The sequence below is a fragment of the Lepidochelys kempii genome, chromosome 11, assembly GCF_965140285.1.
Source record: "Lepidochelys kempii isolate rLepKem1 chromosome 11, rLepKem1.hap1, whole genome shotgun sequence".
In the NCBI taxonomy this organism is placed as follows: domain Eukaryota; kingdom Metazoa; phylum Chordata; order Testudines; family Cheloniidae; genus Lepidochelys; species Lepidochelys kempii.
In genome coordinates, this window is record NC_136390.1 from 79,684,755 (window position 1) to 79,709,405 (window position 24,651).

At 43.2% G+C, this 24,651-nt stretch overlaps 1 protein-coding gene across 6 annotated transcripts in view; it reads right to left on the bottom strand.

Moving 5' to 3' along the window:
• The window catches only part of PCNT (pericentrin), a 228,556-nt gene that overhangs the window by 101,266 nt on the left and 102,639 nt on the right, over window positions 1-24,651 (bottom strand). For all 6 annotated transcript variants that reach the window (XM_073306956.1, XM_073306953.2, XM_073306954.2 and 3 more), the window contains 2 exons: window positions 18,862-19,026; window positions 3,296-3,442 (listed from right to left, as the gene is read on the bottom strand). In XM_073306956.1, the coding sequence (XP_073163057.1) occupies window positions 3,296-3,442; window positions 18,862-19,026 (312 nt within the window). The remainder of the gene's footprint in view (window positions 1-3,295; window positions 3,443-18,861; window positions 19,027-24,651) is intronic.

Here is a 24,651-nt window from a genome sequence, read left to right on the forward strand (position 1 = left end):
GAAATCTCATCTACAATACAGAGAAATCACAAACGGTTTTGGAGACCACATTTCATTTATAATGGATTCTAATACCACAAGAGTTGGAGGACAGCAGAAAGACCAAAACAGAATGGCGGTTAAAATTGTTTTTCTCTCTTTCTAGTATAGTTTTGTTTAAAGTCGCTGTTCAATCTTCATCCATAGATAGTCTCAGCACATTGAAGTAATACTGGCAAGTTATATAGCCTCTTCATGACACTTCAGTTTGTTTTGCATTACCTCCATCCACGTCTCAAGGACAGAAGGCAGTGCTCTGGCAGAATTTTCTACACTGCACCACACACTCTTCAACAGATCCCATCCCAACCAACTTTTCTCCATTTTTTATGGCAGTAAACCTTTTTTGTCCAGAAAACATCCTTTATTCTCTGCTCTCATTTTTGTGTTAAGTTGACTTCAATATGCTGTTCTTTTAAAAGCAAATAGTGCTTTAACTGCCTGCAGCTATCCAGTACATTTACATAAATAACATGACACCTGATCACCTGAACATACCATTACTATGGCAACAACTTTGCCACAACACAAAGCAAGTATTTAACTATACTTTAGCTTTGAAGAGGTAGGAGGAGCGTTCCATTTCCCTGCCAATTTTCTGCCGTTGTTCATTAAACACCGTATGCTCTTCTTGAAGTTACTATTACCAATTTCCAGTTTTTCTACTAAACTGAAAATGAAGTTTCATTGTAGAATAGTTTTTATGTAACAATTCTACATTTTGAGCATTTGCATTAAATATTGACCAACAACATTAAAATAAACTCTGGGATTCTCCTGAACTGTTAGAAGGGAGCACCACAACTAAACTGGTACTTTACCCCCTTTCATTTCCAACCTTGACAACTCACCTTCACTTTTAATTATTCTGAGTACAAAAACCAGCTAATTTTAATTCATTTGCTGTTTCTAAATTTCCTGTTTAAGGGCTAGTCTACACTCGCAGAGCTTTAATGTGGCTTGTATAGTCACAGCAGAGGTGAGACACAGCTCTCCCAGCGCTCTAAAAAAACGACTTCCACGAGAGGCGCTGCTCCCAGTGCTGGTGTTTTTTCACCCCCGAGAGAGAAAGCTGCAGCGCTGTAAACTGCCAGCGTTGACAAGCCCTAAGACACACAGCCTTTACAGTCTGTCACTGCCCATCCTAAAGCCGGGAGGGAATCCTGATTCCACCAAGATTTCTGCTCTGCAAGAGCTTTCCAAACAAGCTAAATTAGGCCTTGTCCACACTAGCAAGTTACTGCGCAGTAAAGCAGCCTTCTGTGGTGTAACTCCTGAGGTGTACACACTGCCAAGCCACTTAGTCTACACTGCAAAAAAAGCACCTTGCCCGAGAGTCCTAAGCCTTAAAGCGAAGAGGCCCCAGTGCTGTATTGGCAGTGTAAACACATTACAGCACAGAAAGCAATCATTTGGCCTCCGGAAGTGTCCCATAATCCCTCAAGTGGCCACTCTGCTCATTGTTTTGAACTCTGCTGCCCTGGAGACATGCACTCCTCCCCTTTCAAAGCTCCATTTCTGACAGCCCTTGCATGCTGTGCAGATCTGCTCTGGGACACAAAGCAAACCATTAATGTGGAATTTTCCTGCTGTTGAACACAGAGGCAGGCATGCCTGTCAGAGAGAGAGAGCGCGACACACACACACACACAGAGATAGCTGGGGAGGGAGACAGGGGCTGACGTCAGTGTTTCCCCCTCCCCAGGACTGGCTGCTTCCTGATGCTGTCTGAACTTTCAAGACAGCATGCTGACACACTCTCTGTCCCCCAAAACACACTGTCTCTCCCACCCTCCACACACACACTCTCCCTGTCACACACTCTGCCCCCCCATCCCTGCAGTTGAAAAGCAGCTGGCAATGTAGTAGGATGCCCATGGAACAATGGGATTGGGAAACCTGCATCATGTGATGCTGTGTCTGCCCATGAGGCACTGCAAACCCTTCCCAAAGCACCCTGCAGCCAGATGCACAGTGGGATAGCTACCACAATGCACTGCTCTCTTTGCAGTTGTAAGCGCTGCTAATGTGGACGAGCTCCACCATCACAAGGAGCACAGTGTGGACACGCCACAGCGGTTTAATTCCAGGGCTTTAATAAAAGTGGTGTAACTTGTTGCGCAGAAACTTGCCAGTATAGACATACTCTTAGATTAATCACTCTCATTCTTGGATCCATCTTTCCGTGCAATTAGCAAAACTTTTGATGGTTAGAAACCTTCTAATTTCCAAACTAAATTTACTCATGGACAGTTTTGATAGTTTTCCAATCGATGGAGAATGAATTTTTCTTAAACTTTAACAAAAGATTTAAACCAATTACTACAATATGGGGATGGAGGGGCCTAGTATGATTTACAGTATTAAGATTAGTTAAACTGTTTTGATGTAAAACAAGGCACCTTGTAATTGCATAAAATTTTAAAGAAATAATTTTCAATTTTGTTTCAAGAAAGTCACAAAGGTAGCTTATTTTTTATCTAATACTACTAACATTAATACTTATGCATTACAAAAAAGTATGAGTTACTATGTAGGAGAATCGAAGTTCAGTTTCTGTAACCAAGAGAGGACTATAGAGTTTATAGAAGAGGCAATGTTGTTAGATATCTATACATCAGCCTTGATACCCCCCTTCATCGTCCCTCACAGGTGTCTGCACCTTCTTTCATGCTGCCCCTGATGCCTCAAATTTCTTTGCCAAGCCATCTCCCTCCTAAACCTTACCCATCTCACCTACAAGAAACAAGGGCAGGACAGGTAAGCAATCGAACACACAGAATCATCAATATATGCACATGCCTTAAGAGTAATTATTGTCATCCTTGTCCATCCCTTCCTCGCCCTTGTCTGATACCCTCACTTCAACGCAGGGATCATGTCATTGTTTGTTTTTGTGACATACCTCGTACATTTTTCTCAATACCAGAAAATCATTAAAATATTATATCTCAGGAAAATAGAATAATCACTGAAATAACTGGATAGGTTCCCTCCTGTATCAGCCACAACCATGCTGCATCACACAACTTTTTCTCCACCCACTGAGGTACAATGATACCCCCATAACACACTAGCTAACAGAAGCAGCCAACAGTGCCTCAAAAACTAGTTAATATAAACCAATGACTGCACCAAAGTGGTAGCCCCTATACATATACATCTTAATGGGGAAAGGGGAAGGAGAGGAAAGCTATGTTTAAACAAGACACAAGGAAAGTGCAATTAAAATCTATGCCTCAGTATTTTCACATACCTGGATGATTATATTTGTCTTTTCCTGGATCTGTGCTGATAACTCCTCTCTCTCCTTTTGGTAACGGGCTTGTGCCTTTTCTGTCTCTTGTATCAACACCTGCTCCTTGCTGCGCCAGGCAGTCTTCCTTTCAGCATTAAATTCCTCCTGCATTAAAAAAAAAAGTTTTAAAAAAAGATTCCCAGACCAACCAACCAAAAACAATTTGCAGAAATCTAACTAAAAATTACCAAGAAGTGTGGCACTTTAGAGAATATTTACGTAGATGAAGTGACTATCTGGAAATGTCAAAAAAAATTCCTACACTGTTTTCAATAAACTCACATAACATATTCTCACCAGTACCAATACTTTATCAAGTTCTCTGTTAAGATCTGAGATACGGTGACAGCATAAAGACTAGTGCATCTCTGAACATGGGGGCACTGAAGCACCCACATGTAGAGCAGTACTGTTCCTTGGCGTAGCATTTGAACAAACAACTCTGTTCCTCACTATTGTTCATTAGAGATTATTGTCCCCAAAATATAGTATTTCCCAGGAAGACTATAAAAATATCAGAAATGCTTATCTGGTATAGCTATCAATATCAGACATAGTGCTTTCTAGAGAGAATACTGGGAATGACAACACAACATTATAGTTACACTGGGAGATTTACCGATATGCTTCTAAGAGTAGCATTTGGGAGAACTCATTAATTCAAAGGATCCAACAGAGCAAGTGCAGAGAAGTATCTTTTGAAACAGCTAAAAATTGTACAGAGATAATGTATTTTAAAAAATCCACTAACTCTTTTCAACCCAGCAGTCTCAACATTCAAACCCAAGGAATAATATTGGTAAGTGATGCTTAAATTGAAAATATTTGAAAGTGCTTAATCACATCTTGAATTTCTAAAGACATTTCTGGAGGCAGCCACCTTGGTACAAAATATCCTACCAATGACACTGTATTAAAGGAGGAGATACTTACCCTGTACGGTAACTGAAGTTCTTTGAGACGTTTGTCCCTACAGGTGCTCCACTTCAATTGTGCACATGCCCCATACACCTTTGATCAGAGACTTCTGGTAGCAATGCCAGTTCAGTCCACACAAACACCCTAGTTATCTTCATGCCTCGTGATAAGTGTATATAAGGTCAGCATCAGACAACCCAATTCAGTTCCTTCTCTAACTCAGAGTCCCACAAAGGAAGACTCCAAAGCAGAAGGAAAGGATGGCACCTACTGGGCATCCAGAGGGACAAATATCTCAAAGAATTCCACTTACTGCAAGGGTAAGGAACGCCTCCTCCTCCAAGTAATGTCCTTATATCGGTGCTCCACTTCAGGTGACTCCTCAGCATTACACTGTAAAGGAGGTGTATGTTTTGGAGCTAGATCTAAGACTGACTGGAGACTAACAATGCCAAGGTGGAATCTTGCTCTAGAGGCATGTATAGAATGTAATGTTTAGAAAAAGATATGAATCAAAGCCCAAGTGGCAGCTTTGCATATTTATCCAACGGGAACATTCTTTAATGGGGTTATGGAAGTAGACTTTGATCAAGTGGAGTGAGATATAACCAGAGGAGGAGATTGGCCTTGTAGCAACAGAGAATACAACCAAAAACCCACTTTGAGAGTCTTTGGGTGGAGACAAAGGCTCCTCTAACTCTGCCACAAACAGTCTGGCAGAGACACTAAAGGATTTAGCGCTTTCCAAATAAAAGACAAATGCCCTTCTGACATCTAAGGTGTGAAGAGAGGCTTCCTCTCTAGTCTGAGGAGGTTTGGGGTAGAAAACCAGAAGTGGAATGTCCTAGTTGATGTGGAAGTCTGAGGTTACCTTGGGCAAAAGTGGAAGTGTGACCAGAGAGAGACCTTTTCTTTATAAAATGTGGTGTAGGAAGAATCAGCAATCAAAGCCCACTAACTCATCAGTTGTCCTAGTGGAGGTAATAGCCACTAAGTCTGCAGTCTTCACAAACAATCGTGGAAGGGAACATTTAGCCAGTGGTTCAAAGGGAGGCCTCATTAGAGAATTGAGAACAATGTATAAGTCTCACTCCGGGTTACACTGTTTGACATGAGGAAAAAGATCTGATAATTCTTTGATGAATCATGAAGTGGTGAGGTGAGTAAAGAATAAAAAACCCTTGACTGAGGAATGGAAAAATTGCAATAGCCACTAAATGAACTTTAATGGAACTCCAACAGAGGGTCCCAGTTCTTCATACCCAAAAGGTAATCCAATATATCAGACAGATTGTATTTCAACAGGAGACGTACCTTTGGAACCTCTTCCTCTTCTGCAGGTATGTTTTTCTAGTTGACTCATTTCTACTATTGAGCAAAACTTCTTGCAATTCTTTTGAACACGAGATCTCTACCCATAAGATCCATCTATATGCCAAGCCTTGAGATGCAGAGCTGTCAAATTGGGGTGAAGACCTTCCACCGAGTCCTGGGTTAGCAGGTCAGGTATTATTGGTTATCAAAGTGCAGGACAAGAGGAGGTGCAAATCAGGTATGGGAACCATATCTGACTGGGCTAAATTACTGCAATTAGGATGACTGTGGTTCTGTCCTGCTTGATCTTGTTTATGATTCTGAGTAGCAATGGCATCAGAAAATAGGCCTATAAGAGGTTTCTGGACCACAAAATGAGAAAGACACCTCCCAGAGAATGACAACTAACACACCCTCCTGAGCAGAGTATTCAGCATTTTCTGTTGGGGGCAGTGGCGAAGAGATCTAATTCTGGAGAACTCCAGGTAAGAAACATCAAGGGGTTGAGGTCCCATTTGCTATCATGGCAGAAGTGTCTGCTCAAGTTGTTGACAGTGGTGTTCTGGAAGCCTGGTAAGTATGTGACAGAGTTGAAGATTTAATGGGCTATGCACTAGTTCCACAGCTTTACTGGTTCTATACAAAAGGAGGAGGATCTTCCTCCTCCCTGGTGATTTATACTATACATGCCGGCCATGCTGTCTCATTATCCTCATGGACTGACCTTCAATCATAAGTAGAAAATGTCCGCAGTCAGATCTGACCATTCTGAGCTCTAGTAGGTTAATGTGGAGAATGGATTCTTGAGTTGCACATTTGCCTTGAATAATATGACTTTGAAGACAAGCTCTCCACCCTATATGAGTTGTGCCAGTCACGATATTTATAGTTGGGGATGGAGAAGCAAATGGGATTCCAGTGCATACTGTGACAGGTTGGACCCCTTGGGAAACCACCTGATATGCTGAGATACCAGAGTCTACCTGTTCTGCCAGCATGGGTCCTCTTTAACCTGTCTTGCTGAGCCAGGCTCTTAAAACCTCCTCTAACACACACACACACAGGGCCACACCCAGCTGCAGATCAGCTCTGGGAAGACTCATTTAAAGAGACTAGCTCCAGCACTCAGGATATCCATCTTTCTTGGAGCGCAGACCCAAAGATATATTTTGAAATTCACCCCCTTCCTCAATGTGGAGAGAGGTGTGCACACTTCTTACCCGCCCAGTTACAAATTACAGAAACTGGGTTTAACAATAAACAAAACATTGGCATTTTGGGATGTATAAGTAGGGGCATAGCGAGCAGATCGAGGGATGTGATCGTCCCCCTCTATTCGACATTGGTGAGGCCTCATCTGGAGTACTGTGTCCGGTTTTGGGCCCCACACTACAAGAAGGATGTGGATAAATTGGAGAGAGTCCAGCAAAGGGCAACAAAAATGATTAGGGGTCTGGAACACATGACTTATGAGGAGAGGCTGAGGGAACTGGGATTGTTTAGTCTGCAGAAGAGAAGAATGAGGGGGGATTTGACAGCTGCTTTCAACTACCTGAGAGGTGGTTCCAGAGAAGATGGTTCTAGACTATTCTCAGTGGTAGAAGAGGACAGGACAAGGAGTAATGGTCTCAAGTTGCAGTGGGGGAGGTTCAGGTTGGATATTAGGAAAAACTTTTTCACTAGGAGGGTGGTGAAACACTGGAATGCGTTGCCTAGGGAGGTAGTGGAATCTCCTTCCTTAGAGGTTTTTAAGGTCAGGCTTGACAAAGCCCTGGCTGGGATGATTTAATTGGGGATAGGTCCTGCTTTTGAGCAGGGGGTTGGACTAGATGACCTCCTGAGGTCCCTTCCAACCCTGATATTCTATGATTCTATGAAAACAAATTTTATTGACTATAAAAAGGCAGATTTTAAGTGATAAAAGGGGTAACAAACACAACAAAGCAGATTACTAAGCAAATGAAAACAAACATGAAAACTAAGCTAGTTTCACTAAAGAAATTAGTTACAAATAGTATTTCTCACCCTAAATATTGTTGCAGGCAGTTTGAGAAGTTTCTGTAGTTCAGAGTTCCAGTTATATTCGTTTTCAGATTGGACTCCTGTCTCAGTCTGGACTCCCCCCTTGCCTTCAGTATTTCTTCTTGGGCAGACAGGCCATGGTGAGGAGTCCTGTTTGACTTCCTCTCCAACCTTAAATAGGATTTACATAAGGCGGGAATCCTTTGTTTCCCAAACTTGACTCTCCCCCCCACCCACCTTTCCCTTAAAAGAAAGGGAAAGTGACAAGAAGTCCCAGGTATCAGAGGGGTAGCCGTGTTAGTCTGTATCCACAAAAACAATGAGGAGTCCGGTGGCACCTTAAAGACTAAACTGGCCAATGGGAGCTGCGGGAGCACTGCTTGCGTGCGCCAGCAGCACACGGAGACTCGCTGGCCCCCTCCCTCCAAGGGGCATGCAGAGACATGTCAGCAGCAGCCGGCCACTTCCGGGAGCGGCATGGGGCCACGGCATGCAAGCAGCCTGCCTAACGGCCCAGCTGCACAACCAACCAGAAGCCACCTGTGGTAAGCACCTCTTGGCCAGAGGTGCACCCCCTCCTACACCCAATCCCCTGCCCCACATCAGAACCCCCTCCTGCACCAAAGTCCCTCCCAGTCCCAACACTCCCTCCATTAATATAGTAGAAATGTGTGACCCGTGATGACTTACCAAAATTCCTGGAGTGGCCCTCCAGCAAAAATTATTGCCCACGCCTGATCTAGGCCATCCCTGACAGGTATTTATCTAATCTGCTCTTAAAAACCTCCAATGACAGAGATTCCAAAACCTCCCTAAGCAATTTATTCAAGTGCTTAACTGCCCTGACAGTTAGGAAGTTTTTACAAATGTCCAACCTACACTGCCCTTGTTGCAATTTAAGCCCATTGCTTCTTGTCCTATCCTCAGAGGTTCACAAGAACAATTTTTCTTCCTCCTCCTTGTAACAACCTTTTATGTACTTGAAAACTTCTGTTCCCCCTCAGTCTTCTCTTCTCCAGACTAAACAAACCCAATTTTTTCAATCTTCCCTCATAGGTCATGTTTTCTATACCTTTCATCATTTTTGTTGCTGTTCTCAGGATTTTCTCCAATTTGAACACATCTTTCCTGAAATGTAGAGCCCAGAACTGGACACAATACTCCAGGTGAGGCCTAATCAGCATGGAGTAGAGCGGAAGAGTTACTTCTCGTGTCTTCCTTACAACACTCCTGCTAATGCATCCTAGAATGATGTTTGCTTTTCTTACAACAGTGTTACACAGTTGACTCATATTTAGCTTGTGATCCATTATGGCCCCCAGATCCATTTCTGCAGTACTCCTTCCTAGGAATCATTTCCCATTTTATATGTGTACAACTGATTGATCCTTCCTAAGTGGAGTACTTTGCATTTGTCCTTACTGAATTTCATCCTATTTACATCAGACCATTTCTCTGGTTTCTCCAGATCATTTTGAAATATGATCCTATCCTCCAAAGCACTGCAACCCTCCCTTCTTGGTATCGTCCACAAACTTTATAAGTGTATTCTCTATGCCATTATCTAAAAGATTGATGAAGCTATTGAACAGAATCAGACCCAGGACCAATCCCTGTGGGAGCCCACTCAATAGACCCTTCAAAGCCTGACAGTGAACCATGGATAACTTTTCCAACCAGTTATGCACCCAACTTATAGTAGCTCCATTTAGGTTGTACTTCTCTAGTTTGTTTATGAGAAGGTCATACAAGACAGCGTGGAAGAAACGCAGCCTTCACTCTTAGGTTGGATACAAGTCAGAGACAGCTTTATTCAAGCAATTGCAAGGGAAGAAATACAATGGCCTCAGCAGTTCTTCAAAGGACAAGCAAAATCACACAAGCATTTATACCTCTTTGTGACGTGCATTAATTAAAAACATCTGTATTTTATTTAGGCTGTTTACTATCTATTCCAGTATTTTCTCACTTTCTCTTCTCAAAACATTGTCATCTCAAGGCTAGGTCACACTGAACCTGTTCTGCTGTTTTCCCACTCACTTCTGACGTGAGCCCTGCTTCTACAGGTCTCATAAAATCATAGAATATCAGGGTTGGAAGGGACCTCAGGAGGTCATCTAGTCCAACCCCCTGCTCAAAGCAGGACCCATCCCCAATTAAATCATCCCAGCCAGGGCTTTGTCAAGCCTGACCTTAAAAACTTCTAAGGAAGGAGATTCTACCACCTCCCTAGGTAACGCATTCCAGTGTTTCACCACCCTCCTTGTGAAGAAGTTTTTCCTAATATCCAACCTAAACCACCCCCACTGCAACTTGAGACCATTACTCCTTGTCCTGTCCTCTTCTACCACTGAGAATAGTCTAGAACCATCTTCTCTGGAACCACCTCTCAGGTAGTTGAAAGCAGCTGTCAAATCCCCCCTCATTCTTCTCTTCTGCAGACTAAACAATCCCAGTTCCCTCAGCCTCTCCTCATAAGTCATGTGTTCCAGACCCCTAATCATTTTTGTTGCCCTTCGCTGGACTCTCTCCAATTTATCCACATCCTTCTTGTAGTGTGGGGCCCAAAACCGGACACAGTACTCCAGATGAGGCCTCACCAATGTCAAATAGAGGGGAACGATCACGTCCCTCGATCTGCTCGCTATGCCCCTACTTATACATCCCAAAATGCCATTGGCCTTCTTGGCAACAAGGGCACCCTGCTGACTCATATCCAGCTTCTCGTCCACTGTCACCCCTAGGTCCTTTTCCGCAGAACTGCTGCCTAGCCATTCCGTCCCTAGTCTGTAGCTGTGTATTGGGTTCTTCCATTCTAAGTTCAGGACCCTGCACTTATCCTTATTGAACCTCATCAGATTTCTTTTGGCCCAATCCTCCAATTTGTCTAGGTCCCTCTGTAATATTGTCTCGCGATATTAGGCTAAGACTTAACTCAACAGTTGCTCTGTCTCTGACAACTTAAAATGGCTTCACTTGAACCCTCTTTCTTTTCCTACCTCCACAACAGTATCAAAAAGTCTTACTAATGTAGAGATATACCCCATCTATTGCTTCCCCACCATCCACTAGGCTTGTTACTCTGTCAAAGAAAGCTATTTGGATGTTTTGACATTATTTGTTCTAGACAAATCCAGGCTGATTGTTAATCATCACCTTATTATCTTCTAGGTACTTGCAAACTGATTGTTTGATTATTTTCACTATTATCTTTCTGGGTACTGAAGTTAAGCTGAATGGTCTGTAATTCCCCAGGTTGTCCTTATTCCCTTTTTTACAGATTGGCACTATATTTGCCTTTTTCCAGTCCTCTGGAATCTCTCCTATCTTCCATGACTTTTCGAAGATAATTGCTGATGGCACACATCTCCTCAGTCAGCTCCTTGTGTATTCTAGGATGTATTTCATTAGGCCCTGGAGATTTGAAGACATCTAACTTGTCTAAGTAATTTTTAACTTGTTCTTTCCCTATTTTAGCCTCTGATCCTACTTCATGTTCACTGGCATCCCCTATGTTAGACGTCCAATCACTACTAAACTTCTTGATGAAAACAAAGTCATTTAGCATTTCTGACGTTTCCACATTTCCCACCCCCGCAATTGAGTAACGGGCCTACCCTGTCCTTGGTCTTCCTCTTGCTGCTAATATATTTGTAGAATGTTTTCTTGTTACCTTTTATGTCTCTAGCTAGCTTAATCTATTTTGTGCCTTGGCCTTTCTAATATTGTCCCTACATGCTTGTGTTGTTTATATTCATCCTTTGTAATTTGACCTAGTTTCCACTTTCTGTAGGACTCTTTTTTGAGTTTCAGATCATTAAAGATCTTCAGGGTGGTCTCTTGCCACACTTCCCATATTTCCTAAGAAATGGGATAATTTGCTCTTGTGCCCTTAATAATGTCTCATGGCAATTTTTCTAGCTCCCTTAAACTGCTTTTTCCCTTAGATTTGCTTCCCATGGGATCTTACCTACCAACTCCCTGAGTTTGCGCGAGTCTGCCTTCTTGATATCCATTATCTTTACTGTTTATCTTGTGCAGTTTTCCCTCCCACCATTCCTTAAAATCATGAATTCTATCATTTCATGATCAATTTCACCAAAGCTGCCTTCCACTTTCAAATTCTCAACCAGTTCCTCCCTATTTCTCAAAATCAAACCTACAACAGTCTCTTCCCTACCAGCTTTCTCCACCTTCTGAAATAAAAAATAGTCTCCAATATATTGCAAGAACTTGTTGGATAATCTGTGCCCTGCTGTGTTATTTTCCCAACAGATGTCTGGTTAGTTAAGTCCCCCATCACCACGAATGCTTTGAATGACTGTGCTAGTTGTTTAAAAAAAGCCTCACCCAACTCCTCTTCCTGGTTAGGTGATCTGTAGTAGACCCCTACTATGACATCACCCTTGTTTTTTAACCCCTTTATCCTTTCAACAAGTCTCTCTCCCATCTTAATCTCAGTCCAAGTGTATATATCTTTGATACATAAAGCAACACCTCCTCCCTGTTTTCCCTGCTTATCCTTCCTGAGACACCTGTACCCTTCTATACCAATAATCCAGTCATGTGTATTATCCCACCAAGTCTGTGATGCCAGCTATGTCACAGTTGTGTTTATTCACTAACATTTCCAGTTCTTCATGCTTATTTTCCATACTTCTCGCATTAGTATATATTTAAAATACTGATTTGATTTCCCCTGTGTTCTCGGCTCTCCCTTTTCCCTGCTACAATGGCCCATGCTCCCCTCAGATTCTGACTCTTCTCCCAGGTCTCCATGTTTTTGACTTACCTGGAGGCTTTTGTCTCCTGCCCCCATTGAACCTAGTTCAAAGCCCTCCTCACTAGATTAGCCAGTCTGTATCCAAAGATACTCTTCCCCTTATTCGATAGGTGGAATAATTCTTGCTCAAAAACTTCTAATTGCTTCTGACCCTTAGCAGAAGTGGGGGGTTGGAAATCTACAGAGACGTTCTCGGTTGCATTTGTTAACAGTATCAGGCACCAAAGAGATTGGGGCTGGGTGCATTCGGAGTTCCTGTTTACCTTTAATGGGAATGTAGTGCTTCTTATCTGCTCTCTTACAGGTTGGGGGCTTGGCAGTTGGGTTTGCCAAACTATTTTGGCAGCTTAAAGTACAGTCGCATTTATAGATAAAGCTACCTTACAAGAAGAGGCAATATGATGAAGGATGTCAGTCAATTTGTGTTGACTCTCATGGATCTCCAGAGGGATTTGGAGGGAATCTAATATTTTCAGGAGTTCCTGGAATTGTCTGAACTCACCTGCATATAGGACTGGGAGGATGCATCAGGTGAGGAAGAAGAGATGTTAGTCTGTGGTGTAGCTTCTTCATCAGTCCTTTTCTCCTGAACCTCAAAAGATTCCTCCTGGGGAGTAAAGTGATGCAGGAGAGCTGGAGGAGGAGAAGGGTTTGCCTTTGACATTTGACATGGCTGTAACTTGGACTTCTAGAGAATTGCTCTCTATTAGCAGCCCACAGACTCCAGAATGACCATGGGAGAGGGCAATATAGAAGAGGGGGTACACCCCAGATTTATTCATACCAAGAAGAGAGTGCAGTGATCCATGCAAGTGCATGCCTTGTGTTTCTCTTATGGAAAAACTGTCAGAAAAAGCAAGCCTTGAACAAAGATGCATAAGTCAGAGAAGCTCCCCTCATGATAGTCCAGAGGAGAGGCAGATGGTGGAGGAGTTGAGACAGGGAGGCTGTCCATTTGAGCAGGTACCGGAGAGCATGTCAGTACCAGGGAATGGTACAGTACCAAAGATAAAGGAGGTCATGGTACCTAGACTCTTTGTGCACCCATCAACAAGGGTGACACAAGTTTATTTAGGTGGGGATTGGTCCTGCTTTGAGCAGGGGATTGGACTAGATGACCTCCTAAGGTCCCTTCCAACCCTGATACTCTATGACTAGCAGGTCTTTGGAGTATCTAAACTCCTCCAGTAGAGGATGAACCTGTGCAGGATTCTGAGGAGTTTGGAGCCAGAAGGTGGCAGTACCATGGATGATCTCTACTTCAATGGTACCAGTTGGTCAGGTTGTGGTTTGGTTTTGGGTACTGCAGGAGCTACCAACACAGTAATCTGTACTAGTCTAGTCACGGTAGAGCACTTAGAGTTTCTACAACTATCGTCATGCTTGGACAGTACCAGAACTGACTTTGATACTAAGTAATCCTGGGTACTGTGACATCTTAAAGGGCACCTGGGGTCCTCCTGGGACCCTCAGTACCAGGAGATCTTTTTAGGATGTAAGGTCTCCAAAGTGGCAGGTCTCTGAGGTGATCTGGGCTTCTTGGCACTGATTTATTTTTGAGGAGATCTACGTCTCCTCTTTTAGAAGCCTTAGAATTGTCCCCCACAGTTTTTTTCCCCAGGTGTGCCTATTCAGTGTGAAGGCTACAGACAAAATTGATGGGACACTCTGGTTTCAGAGGTCTGTTGTACAGGGCTGGTGTGGAGAGTACCTGGCCCAGGTCCGAAGTAGTATTTGCTTCAGGTTGGGGGGCTGTCTGTAAGCAAGGACTGGCCTGTCTCCCAAGATCTGTGAGGGTGATGGGCCCCCACAACCTGAAGCAAATACTCACCAGCAACCACACAACAGAACCACTAACCCAGGAACCTATCCTTGCAACAAAGCCCGTTGCCAACTGTGTCCACATATCTATTCAGGGGACACCATCATAGGGCCTAATCACATCAGCCACACTATCAGAGGCTCGTTCACCTGCACATCTACCAATGTGATCTATGCCATCCTGTGCCAGCAATGCCCCTCTGCCATGTGCATTGGCCAAACCGGACAGTCTCTACGTAAAAGAATAAATGGACACAAATCAGACATCAAGAATTATAACATTCCAAAACCAGTCGGAGAACACCTCAGTCTCTTTGGTCACTCGATTACAGACCTAAAAGTTGCAATTCTTCGACAAAAAAACTTCAAAAACAGACTCCAACGAGAGACTGCTGAATTGGAATTAATTTGCAAACTGGATACAATTAACTTAGGCTTGAATAAAGACTGGGAGTGGATGGGTCATTACACAAAGTAAAATTATTTCCCCATGTTTATTCCCCACCCTCCACCCCCAGCTGTTCCTCAGACGTTTTTGTCAACTGTTGGAAATGACCCACCTTGATCATCACTACAAAAGGTTCTCCTCCCCCTCCCCCTCCCGCTCTCCTGCTGCTAATAGCTCACCTTACCTGATCACTCTCGATACAGTGTGTATGGTAACACCCATTGTTTCATGTTCTCTATATATATAAATCTCCCCACTGTATTTTCCACAGTATGCATCCGATGAAGTGAGCTGTAGCTCATGAAAGCTTTTGATCAAATAAATTTGTTAGTCTAAGGTGCCACAAGTCCTCCTTTTCTTTTTGCAGATACAGACTAACATGGCTGCTACTCTGAAACCTTCCTTATTCACTTTCTCCACACCAGTCATGGTTTTATGGACCTCTTTCATATCCCTGCTCCAGCCCCATCATCTTTTTTCCAAGCTGAATAGTCCCAGTCTTTTTAATCTCTCTTCATATGGAAGCTGTTACATACTCCTAATAATTTTTGTTGCCCTTTTCTGTACCTTTTCCATTTCTAATTATCTTTCTTAAAATGGGGTGACCAGGACTTCATGCAGTATTCAAGGTGTGTGTGTATCACGAATGTATATAGCAACATTATAATGTTTACTCTTTTATTATCTATCCCTAGTCTAATGGTTCCTAACATTGTTAGCTTGTTTGACTGCCGCTGCACTTTGAGCAGATGTTTTCAGAGAACTATCCACAATGATTCCAAAATCTCTTTCTTGAGTGGTAACAGCTAATTTAGACCCCCATTATTCTGCTGGGATTATATTTTCCAGTAAGCATTATTTCATCTGCCACTTTGCTGCCCAGCACCCCGCTTTGTGAGATCCCTTTTGTCACTCTTCACAATCTGCTTTGGACTTAACTATCTTGAGTAATTTTGTATCATCTGCAAACTTTGCCACCTCACTGTTTACCTCTTTTTCCAAATCATTTATGAATATGTTGAACCACTTTTGTCTCAGTACAGACCCCTGGGGGACAACTATTTACCTCTCTCTATTCTGAAAAATGACCATTTATTCTTATCCTTTGTTTCCTATCTATTAACCAGTTACTGATTATGAGAAGACATGCCCTTTTATTCCATGACTGATTAGTTTAAGAGCCTTTGGTAAGGACTGTTGTCAAAGGCTTTCTAAAAGTCCAAGTACACTATATTCACTGCATCACCTTTGTCCACACATTTGCTGATCCCCTCAAAGAACTCTAGTAGATTGGTGAGGCATGATTTCCCTTTACAAAAACCATGTTGACTCTTCCCGAAAATATGATGTTCATCCATCTGTCTGCTAATTCTATTCTTTACTATAGTTTCAATCAATCTGCCTCATACGGAAGATAGGTTTACTGGCCTGTAATTGCCAGGATCACCTCTGGAGCCTTTTTTAAAAATTGGCATCACATTAGCTACCCTCCAGTCATCTGGTACAGAAGCTGATTCAAGCAATAGGTTACATACCACAGTTAATAGTTCTTCAATTTCATATACGAGTTCCTTCAAAACTTTCGGGTGAATACCATCTGGTCCTGGTGACTTATTACTGTTTAGTTTATTAATTTGTTCAGAAACCTCCTCTCATGACACCTTAATCTGGGATGGTTCCTCAGATTTGTCACCTAAAAAGAATGGCTCAGGCGTGGGAACCTCCCTCATATTCGACACTGCCCTAGATACCACTTGTATGGAGCACAAAGATAGCTTGGACATATGTGCAGACTGAACACACACGGCTATCAAAAGACTAATCAAAGCAGCATGGGGTGCATGCACACCTGAAGTGGAATATCCATACAGAAACTACACAAAGAAGAATCTGTATTTAAGCAAGTTGAAAACTGGCTTACATCTTCTAAAATGAAGATCTCACACTGCCAGTATTACAAAGTATGCCTTTGTCAAGTGATCCTCAGATCTCAGTGGTTCAGGAGCCAACATTACCTAAAGAAGCCACAGTAGCATGAATTCATTCTTTCATTTACTAGAATACTGTAACAGTACCACAGGGGAAATATTTTGTTTTTATATATATAAATTATTCTCTCAGCAAAATAACTGACCAAGTATTATTTTATCAGCTACAGTAGGTTAACAACACAGTAAATGTATCCTGACTGGTTAATACTTAAATCACACAGTGTTTTAATGTCATGCGCTGCAAAGAGACACATTAAAAAGCCACTTGCAGCTTGCAAGCCTCAAAGCAGTGATGCTCAGACTATCTAGCTAGTCGTCATGAAATAGATGGAGAAGTAGTCAGAGAAGTAGAATGTACTTTCAGATCTATTTCACAGACTCTTTCTGCTGATAAATCAGTTTTCTTCCATCCTTCCAAATGCTAAACAAGACATAATGTGTACAAATCTCTTTAAAAAACTGAAATTTTCATATTAACATACACAAGTATATCGCAAATCAGAACTGAAGGTAAAATATAGTCCTTAAATGCATGATCGTGTTTATGACACATTATGCATTTATCTCTGAATAGATATTTTACAAAGGCCATTTCTTCTAATACCTAACTGCAAATGGAAGCGTTAAGGACAAAGTGCCAGGTTTACATTATTTTAATATACATTAACTCCTCACTTAACGTTGTAGTTAAAACAATGTTAAACTAATCCAATTTCCCCATAAGAATTAATGTAAATGGGGGGTTAGGTTCCAGGGAAATTTTTTTCGCCAAACAAAATAATATATTGTATACATATACATACCCACCCAGTATAAGTTTTAAACAAACAATTTAATACTGTACACAGCAATGATGATTGTGAAACCTAGTTGAGGTGGTGAAGTCAGAGGGTGGGATATTTCCCAGGGAATGCCTTACTGATAAATGATTAACTAGCACTCAGCTGAGCCCTCAAGGGTTAACACATTGCTGTTAATGTCAAGGCAGCACGAATGGAGGGAGGGGAGACAGCATGGCAGAGAGAGACAGAGACACACACCGTGTGTGTGTGTGAGAGAGAGAGACACGCATTGCCCCGTTAAGTATGCTGACCCCACTAAGTACACTGCCTTTTTAAGCAGCAAAGAGTCCTGTGGCACCTTATAGACTAACAGACGTACTGGAGCATAAGCTTTCGTGGGTGAATACCCACTTCGCTGGATGCATGCCTTTTTAAGTAGATCAGCAAGTTGAGATAGCAGCTGCTGCCAGCAAGCTCCCTCCATTCCGAGCCCTGTTGTGTCCCGTCCCCCCCACCCCACCCCCCGGCTCTGTGGAGATGGGGTAAAGAAGCGGGGGGCAGCAGGGGGACACCCTGACATTAGCCCCCCTCTTCCCCACATAGCAACCAGGAGGCTCCCGGGAGCAGCGCCAAGGCAGAGGGCAGAAGCATCACATGGCAGTGGGAGGAGGGACAGCTGAACTGCCCAGCAATTAATAGCCTGCTGGTTGACTGCTGGACAGGGAACTTAGGAGAGCTTATAGGGGGGCTGCTGGCCCACCCTGGTTCCAAGCCTCCACCAGCTAGCTCCAACAGGCTGCTCTTTCTGCAAGCAGTGGACAAAGCAGGTGGCTGCCAAACAAGGTTATAAGGGAGCATTGCACAACTTTAAACAAGCATGTTCTCGAATTGATCAGCTATGTAACAACGAAACAATATTAACCGGGGCGACTAAGTGAGGAGTTACTGTAGTATTTTTTTCAGCATTGTATGGGTTGTTCTCCAATTCAGAATACACATATTTACAAAGTTTATGTACAACGTATTAAAAAAAAAATGTAAACACTTTTACCCAAAAGCAAAAAGGAGAAAAGTAAAAGCAGAAGACATCTTAAAAGAGAGACACCTTCATGAACCACATCTATTCCCATTCATGATTGCATAGCATGTCTGTGGCAAATAGATTAACTGCTTACATGAAAAAGTGAAGTTAGGAACATAATGTATTTTTAGTCCCTTTTAATGTGATTTAATTGACAGAAACAATCTGAAGAGTTAGACTCATGTGACTAGCAAGCAATCTGGCCCACAGACCATTTTTCTATCTTCAACTCCTATGTCTCTAGGACGTTAAAAAGACAATCTGGGGAAAACGTTTTGTAATAACTGTTAACCTCAGAAAATTCCACTAATTTTGGAACATAAATTTTGGAATTTGTTAAAAAAACATTTTAGTTAGAGCTCACCTTTAGTTGTGTAATCTGCTGTTCCAGTAATACCTCTGACTGACATTTGAGCAGTTCAATCTCATCCTGGAACTGAAGCTGCTGCTTCAATTTCGCCTCCTCAAACTGAGCTAGGAGAGCTGTTCGCACAGTTTCCACTTCAGAGGCAGAAGCAGAGGCATACATCTGTAAGATTTTTTAATCAATTTTATTATTGAGAAAAATCAGTAACTCCCATATCTCACAGTGATTTTCCCTCCAACCCTAAGGGCCAGATTCTCAGCTGGTGTGAACTGCCATACTTCCACTTCCATCTTGACTGAAGGAAACCAGATCTGATCTCTGTGCAAGTTCGCAAAGATACTGGCAGGTGGAAGTGGAGGTGGAGGATTCTGGGAGAGGAGATTGGCACCAAAGTCCTCCTAAACTAATTGCCTAGTTAATCGAATGAGCAACTCAGATTGCAGAGCACACCACCTGCTTGCATCTTCTGATGCCCATAAGGTTCATGGAAATACACCAGAAAAAGGGGAGTCAAACAAATGGCAGCTGTGCCTCATTAAAACAATATAACAGTTACCCAATGACCAGTGATATTGGGCTTCTAGGAAAATTTCAGCTGCATTCTCCTTTGTAAACTCAATCACTGCGGCCATTAGACTGATGGAAAATCCTGTTTCCAGGCTCAAGACACTTAAAGGATGAGAATTTTCACTTGATCAACAAAGCTAACTTCCCAGGCGTATACTTCTTCTGCAGAAAACCCAAAGGGACAAACAGTACATATTTTCAGGTCACCCTAAAGTACAGCAACCTGTCTGATACTAGCAGCTCAAAGACACCTCCCCCTTCCCCTCCCTCCAAACCAAAGGAAATTAATGTTTTCCCCAAAGGTAAACCACTTTTGCAAGGGGGACACTGCCATTCAAACTCACAGAAATTGCACTTATGATTAACAGTCCCATCGCTCATTACTGAATTTTGCAGAGCAATGAGTGAAAAAGCAAAATAATGTATCATAAAAAAGGGAAGTTACTAATCTTATAGTAATTGGAGTTACTCGAGATGCATGGTCCCTATGGGCACTCTGCCTGTGAATACGCATGCACTACATGAGCCTGAGACCAGAAGATTCTTCTTAGCAGCATCCAACTGGTCAGTGCCTGCATCCTTGCTCTCCTCATGCTCCATGCCGAGGGCATAAGGGGAGGTACTGTGCAATTATCTCTCCTGTTCCTTCTCTAAACTCACTTAATGGATAGGATCTGAAGCAGAGGTGAAGGAGGGTGAATAGTGGAATATAGATAGGGATCACATCTTGACGAACTCGTTACTATAAAGGTAAATAACTTACCTTTCTTCCTCAAGTGCTGATCCCTAAGTGTATTCCACTGTGGGTGACTGAAAACCAGTACTCAGAAGAGTCAGGTGCGAGGCTGCAGGCAGTAAAGATGTTTGTAGGACCTCCACACCAAAGAATGCATAAGCTGTGGAGGCTTGAACTAAGGCATAATGTTTTTTGAAGGTACAAACAGAACTCCATATTGCTGCTTTGCAAATTCCAAGCAGGAGCACCTCCTGACGCAATGCTAGTGAAGCTGCTTGTGCTCTAGCAGAATGAGCCCACACACAGTGTAGGAGAGGAAGATTCACCAAATAAAAGTAGAATACAGCCCAAAATCCACTTAGAGAGTCTGAGAGGCTATAGCTTGTCCTCTCATTTTAGCCTGCAGAAGAGAAGAATGAGGGGGGATTTGATAGCTGCTTTCAACTACCTGAAAGGGGGTTCCAAAGAGGATGGCTCTAGGCTGTTCTCAATGGTAGCAGATGACAGAACGACGAGTAATGGTCTCAAGTTGCAGTGGGGGAGGTTTAGATTGGATATTAGGAAAAACTTTTTCACTAAGAGGGTGGTGAAACACTGGAATGCGTTACCTAGGGAGGTGGTAGAATCTCCTTCCTTAGAGGTTTTTAAGATCAGGCTTGATAAAGCCCTGGCTGGGATGATTTAACTGGGAATTGGTCCTTTGAAATTGTCTGTGATCATCCAGGATGAGAGCATAATGGGCGACGTGATGGCAAACATGCAGCTGGTGGTTTAAAAAGGTTATTGTGCAGTGGCAGGCTTGAGTCGGTGCGTACTTTCTCCAGTAACTTGCCAGTGGCAACCTCTGTCTGATATGAGGAGGAGCAATATTGCTCAGAACTGGGAGCCAGGGTAGTGGAGTTGGACGCAAGGTATTGGAGAGGATACACCTGGCGGCACGTAACTGCGTATCCACCAGTTTGGTGTGGGACGATCGGCTTCATATGGGTGCGCAGTACTTGGCCTTTGAATACAAGGTGGCAAGAGTGGACATCCGCAGGGTTGGAGTATGAGCACCCCATGACGAACCTGCCAGTTTGCTAAGAAGATAGTTGTACGTCTTAATTTTAGCTAATGTCTTCTTCTGGTGGGCCTGGTAACTCAATGTCCAGTCTAAGGTCACACCTAGACAGACCGGTTCTACTTCATGCTTCACCTTCTGACCATTCAGATAAACATTCAGTTCTCAGGTTGCGCTGGCGTGATGAAGATGGAACAAAGTGGTGACATTTTTATGACGCTTGACTGGAGGCACCAAGTTTTACAGTAGTCAGCTAACTTTGTCATGTCCCGGTTTAAGGGGGTATCAAACACATGGAATGTCCAGGCCTGGGTACCGCAACAGATGTCGTCTGTGTAAATGAACTTTCGTGACTCCGTTGTTGGCAGGTCATTGATGTAAAGGTTGAACAGGGTTGGCGAAAGCACTGAGCCCTGGGGTAACCCATTGCTCTGTTGTCTCCAAGCACTCGTCTTCTCCCTCATATGGATTCTAAACTGCCTATAGCAGAGGAACAGTTCAATGACACCTGTGACCCAAGGTAGCAGGACCCGTGATACCTTCACAAGTAGGCCAGTGTGCCATACCGTATCATACGCCACTGTTAGGTCAATGAAAACAGCGCCTGTTTTCAAGTTTCTCTGGAAGTCATTTTCAACATGTGCTATGGCCTCGCGAAAGCTGGCTTGGTCAGGGCTCAAACTTCTCTCCACGTTGGGTAATATGTGGTGTAGGACCAAGCGCTCCAGCGCCTGGAAGCACACCAACAATAATTATATGGGACGATAGCTTGATGCTTGACTCGGGTCCTTTCCAGGCTTTAGGAGGCCAATGACTTTTGTGGTGCATCATATCTTGGAATGCTCGGTCATGGAAATGAGGGATTTTTGGAAAAGCTTCATTCTGTCCAGGTAGAACGCTAATGTGCGTTGGATGTGTAATGTAAGACAGCCTCTTGTATATTCACATGGGGTTTGGGTTAAAACGTAGGCCGGTAAATCGGTTGACTAAAGTGGAAAGAGGATGTTATTTTGCATATACATTTTGGATGTGGTCTCAGGGTGACTTTGTCCATGAAAAATGCGGTGTACCAAGGATGAGCCATGAAAGCCCCTATTTCACTTGTCACACGGATGTAATTGAGACCAAGAATGCTAACTCACTGATAAATGAAGTAGAGACCAGGTGGCTAACTGTTTGAATGGGATTCTGGTAAGGCTTCTGAGTACCAGATTTAAGTCCCATGCTGGCGGAGGGTTGCCTATTTCCGGTTACATATTCTGTATGCGCACGAGAAAGCATTTCATCATCTGGTGTGCGAATATTGAGATGCCATCAATCTTATGGTGAAAAGTGGTAATGACTGCGAGGTGTACCCTAGCCAAGCATGTGGAAAGCCCTGAGTTCTTTAGGTCTAATATTGTAGTCTAAGACCAACAGGAGTGGTGCTGAGAGCACAGATACATGTTTGTTCTCGTACCATAAGAGCCTTTTTCATTTTTGAATGTAAGTGGTATGCATAGCTGGTTTTCTGCTGTTTACTAATACCAGTTTTACTTGTTCCGAACAGGTTAACTCGTCATGGTGGAGCGATGCCTTCAGATGAAGTTGACTTTGCGCACATACAAAATGGGAAATGACTGCCTAGGAAGGAGTACTACAGAAAGGGATCTGGGACCACAAGCTAAGTATGATTCAATAGTGTAACACTGTTACAAAAAAAAGCAAACATCATTCTGGGATGTATTAGCAGGAGTGTTGTAAGGAAGACATGAGAAGTAATTCTCCCGCTCTACTCCACGCTGATTAGGCCCTAACTGGAGTATTGTGTCCAGTTCTGGATGCCACATTTCAGGAAAGATGTGGACAAATTGGAGAAAATCCTGAGAACAGCAACAAAAATTATTAAAGGCCTAGAAAACATGACCTATGAAGGAAGATTGAAAAAACTGAGTTTGTTTAGTCTGGAAAAGAGAAGACTGAGTGGAGACATGATAATAGTTTTCAAGTACATAAAAGGTTGTTACAGGGAGGAAGGAGAAGAACTGTTGTTCTTAACCTCTGAGGATAGGACAAGAAGCAATGGGCTTAAATTGCAGCAAGGGAGGTTTAGGTTGGACATTAGGAAAAACTTCCTAACTGCCTGGGTGATTAAGCACTGGAATAAGTTGCCTAGGGAGGTTGTAGAATCTCCCTCATTGGAGATTTTTAAGAGCAGATTAGACAAACACCTGTCAGGGATGGTCTAGATAATACTTAGTCCTGCCATGAGTGCAGGGGACTGAATTAAATGACTTCTCAAGGTCCCTTCCAGTCCTATGATTTTATGTCCATACCAAGACTGCATGTCTCAGGCGTACTGGTCTCTGTATCTCGTAGTTCCCAGAGATTGTCCTATGCTGGTTGGTGAGGAATGGTGTTATGAAAAGATGCCATCCTCCTGGTCATCATCCTCATCGCCTGACAAAGGAGGAGTGATGGGGGAATCTGGCTGCTCCAGTGCCATCTGCACTGGGGAGCCATTGGTGCCGAACAATGGAGACCACCATATCAATACGTTGTGTGAAGCGGTGAAATTCTGCTGGTTTCAGTACCGTGTCTGTCAGTGCTGACGATTTTTGCAGTACAGTGTTCGGTGCCAGTTGAGCATGTGTCAGCTTGACTGGTGCTGTTGGTGCCGACTTGGATCTCTCAGACTGTGACGACACTGATAATGGCACTGGTGCTGCCAGGCATCGCTATTGTAGATGGTTGCGGTGCCACCCCTTGCAATGGCGTTGTCAGTGCCATGGAGGAGGAGGTTGGCTTGTATTTGCCCCTCGACTCCTCAACCTTGCTGGCAGAGGTCAAGGTGCAGGCAGTGCCGGAGGTTCCTCGTGCCTCAAAGGTGCTCACATTCGATACGGTCAGCACCAAGGACAGTGATCATGCAGGAGATAGGGAGGATGTGGATCATTTCTTCGGGTTTTTTGAGGAAGAATGTTTTTGTCACATCAGATTACAAGGTTCCCAGAGTCTCTCCTGTCGAGGGGCCCTGTTGTCCGGAGTCAAAGGCTAGTTGTCGGGACTTCTCAGGACAATAAGTTTTAGGCAGAGATCTCTATCACACCTAGCCCTGGCCTTGAGGTTGCTGCAGTGAATCCACTTTTGCAGTATGTGCAACTTCCCTAAGCAGCGGACGCAGAGTGAGTGGCCATCAGAAATTGGCATCGTGTCCTTACACAAAACGCATCTTTTAAAGCCTGGTGAACCAGGCATGTTTTTAATGTCCCTCGCTGAGGTAATTTTTAAACAGAAAGAAAATGAAAGGTTGGGGGGTGGGTTTGAAAGAAGAAAAAGGGAGACTGAAAGCTACCTAAACTCTTAATGAACTGAAACTTAACTGTCACTGAAAAAACTATTCCTACTTATTTTCCTAGTTTGTCACTGACACCGCTACAGAGTT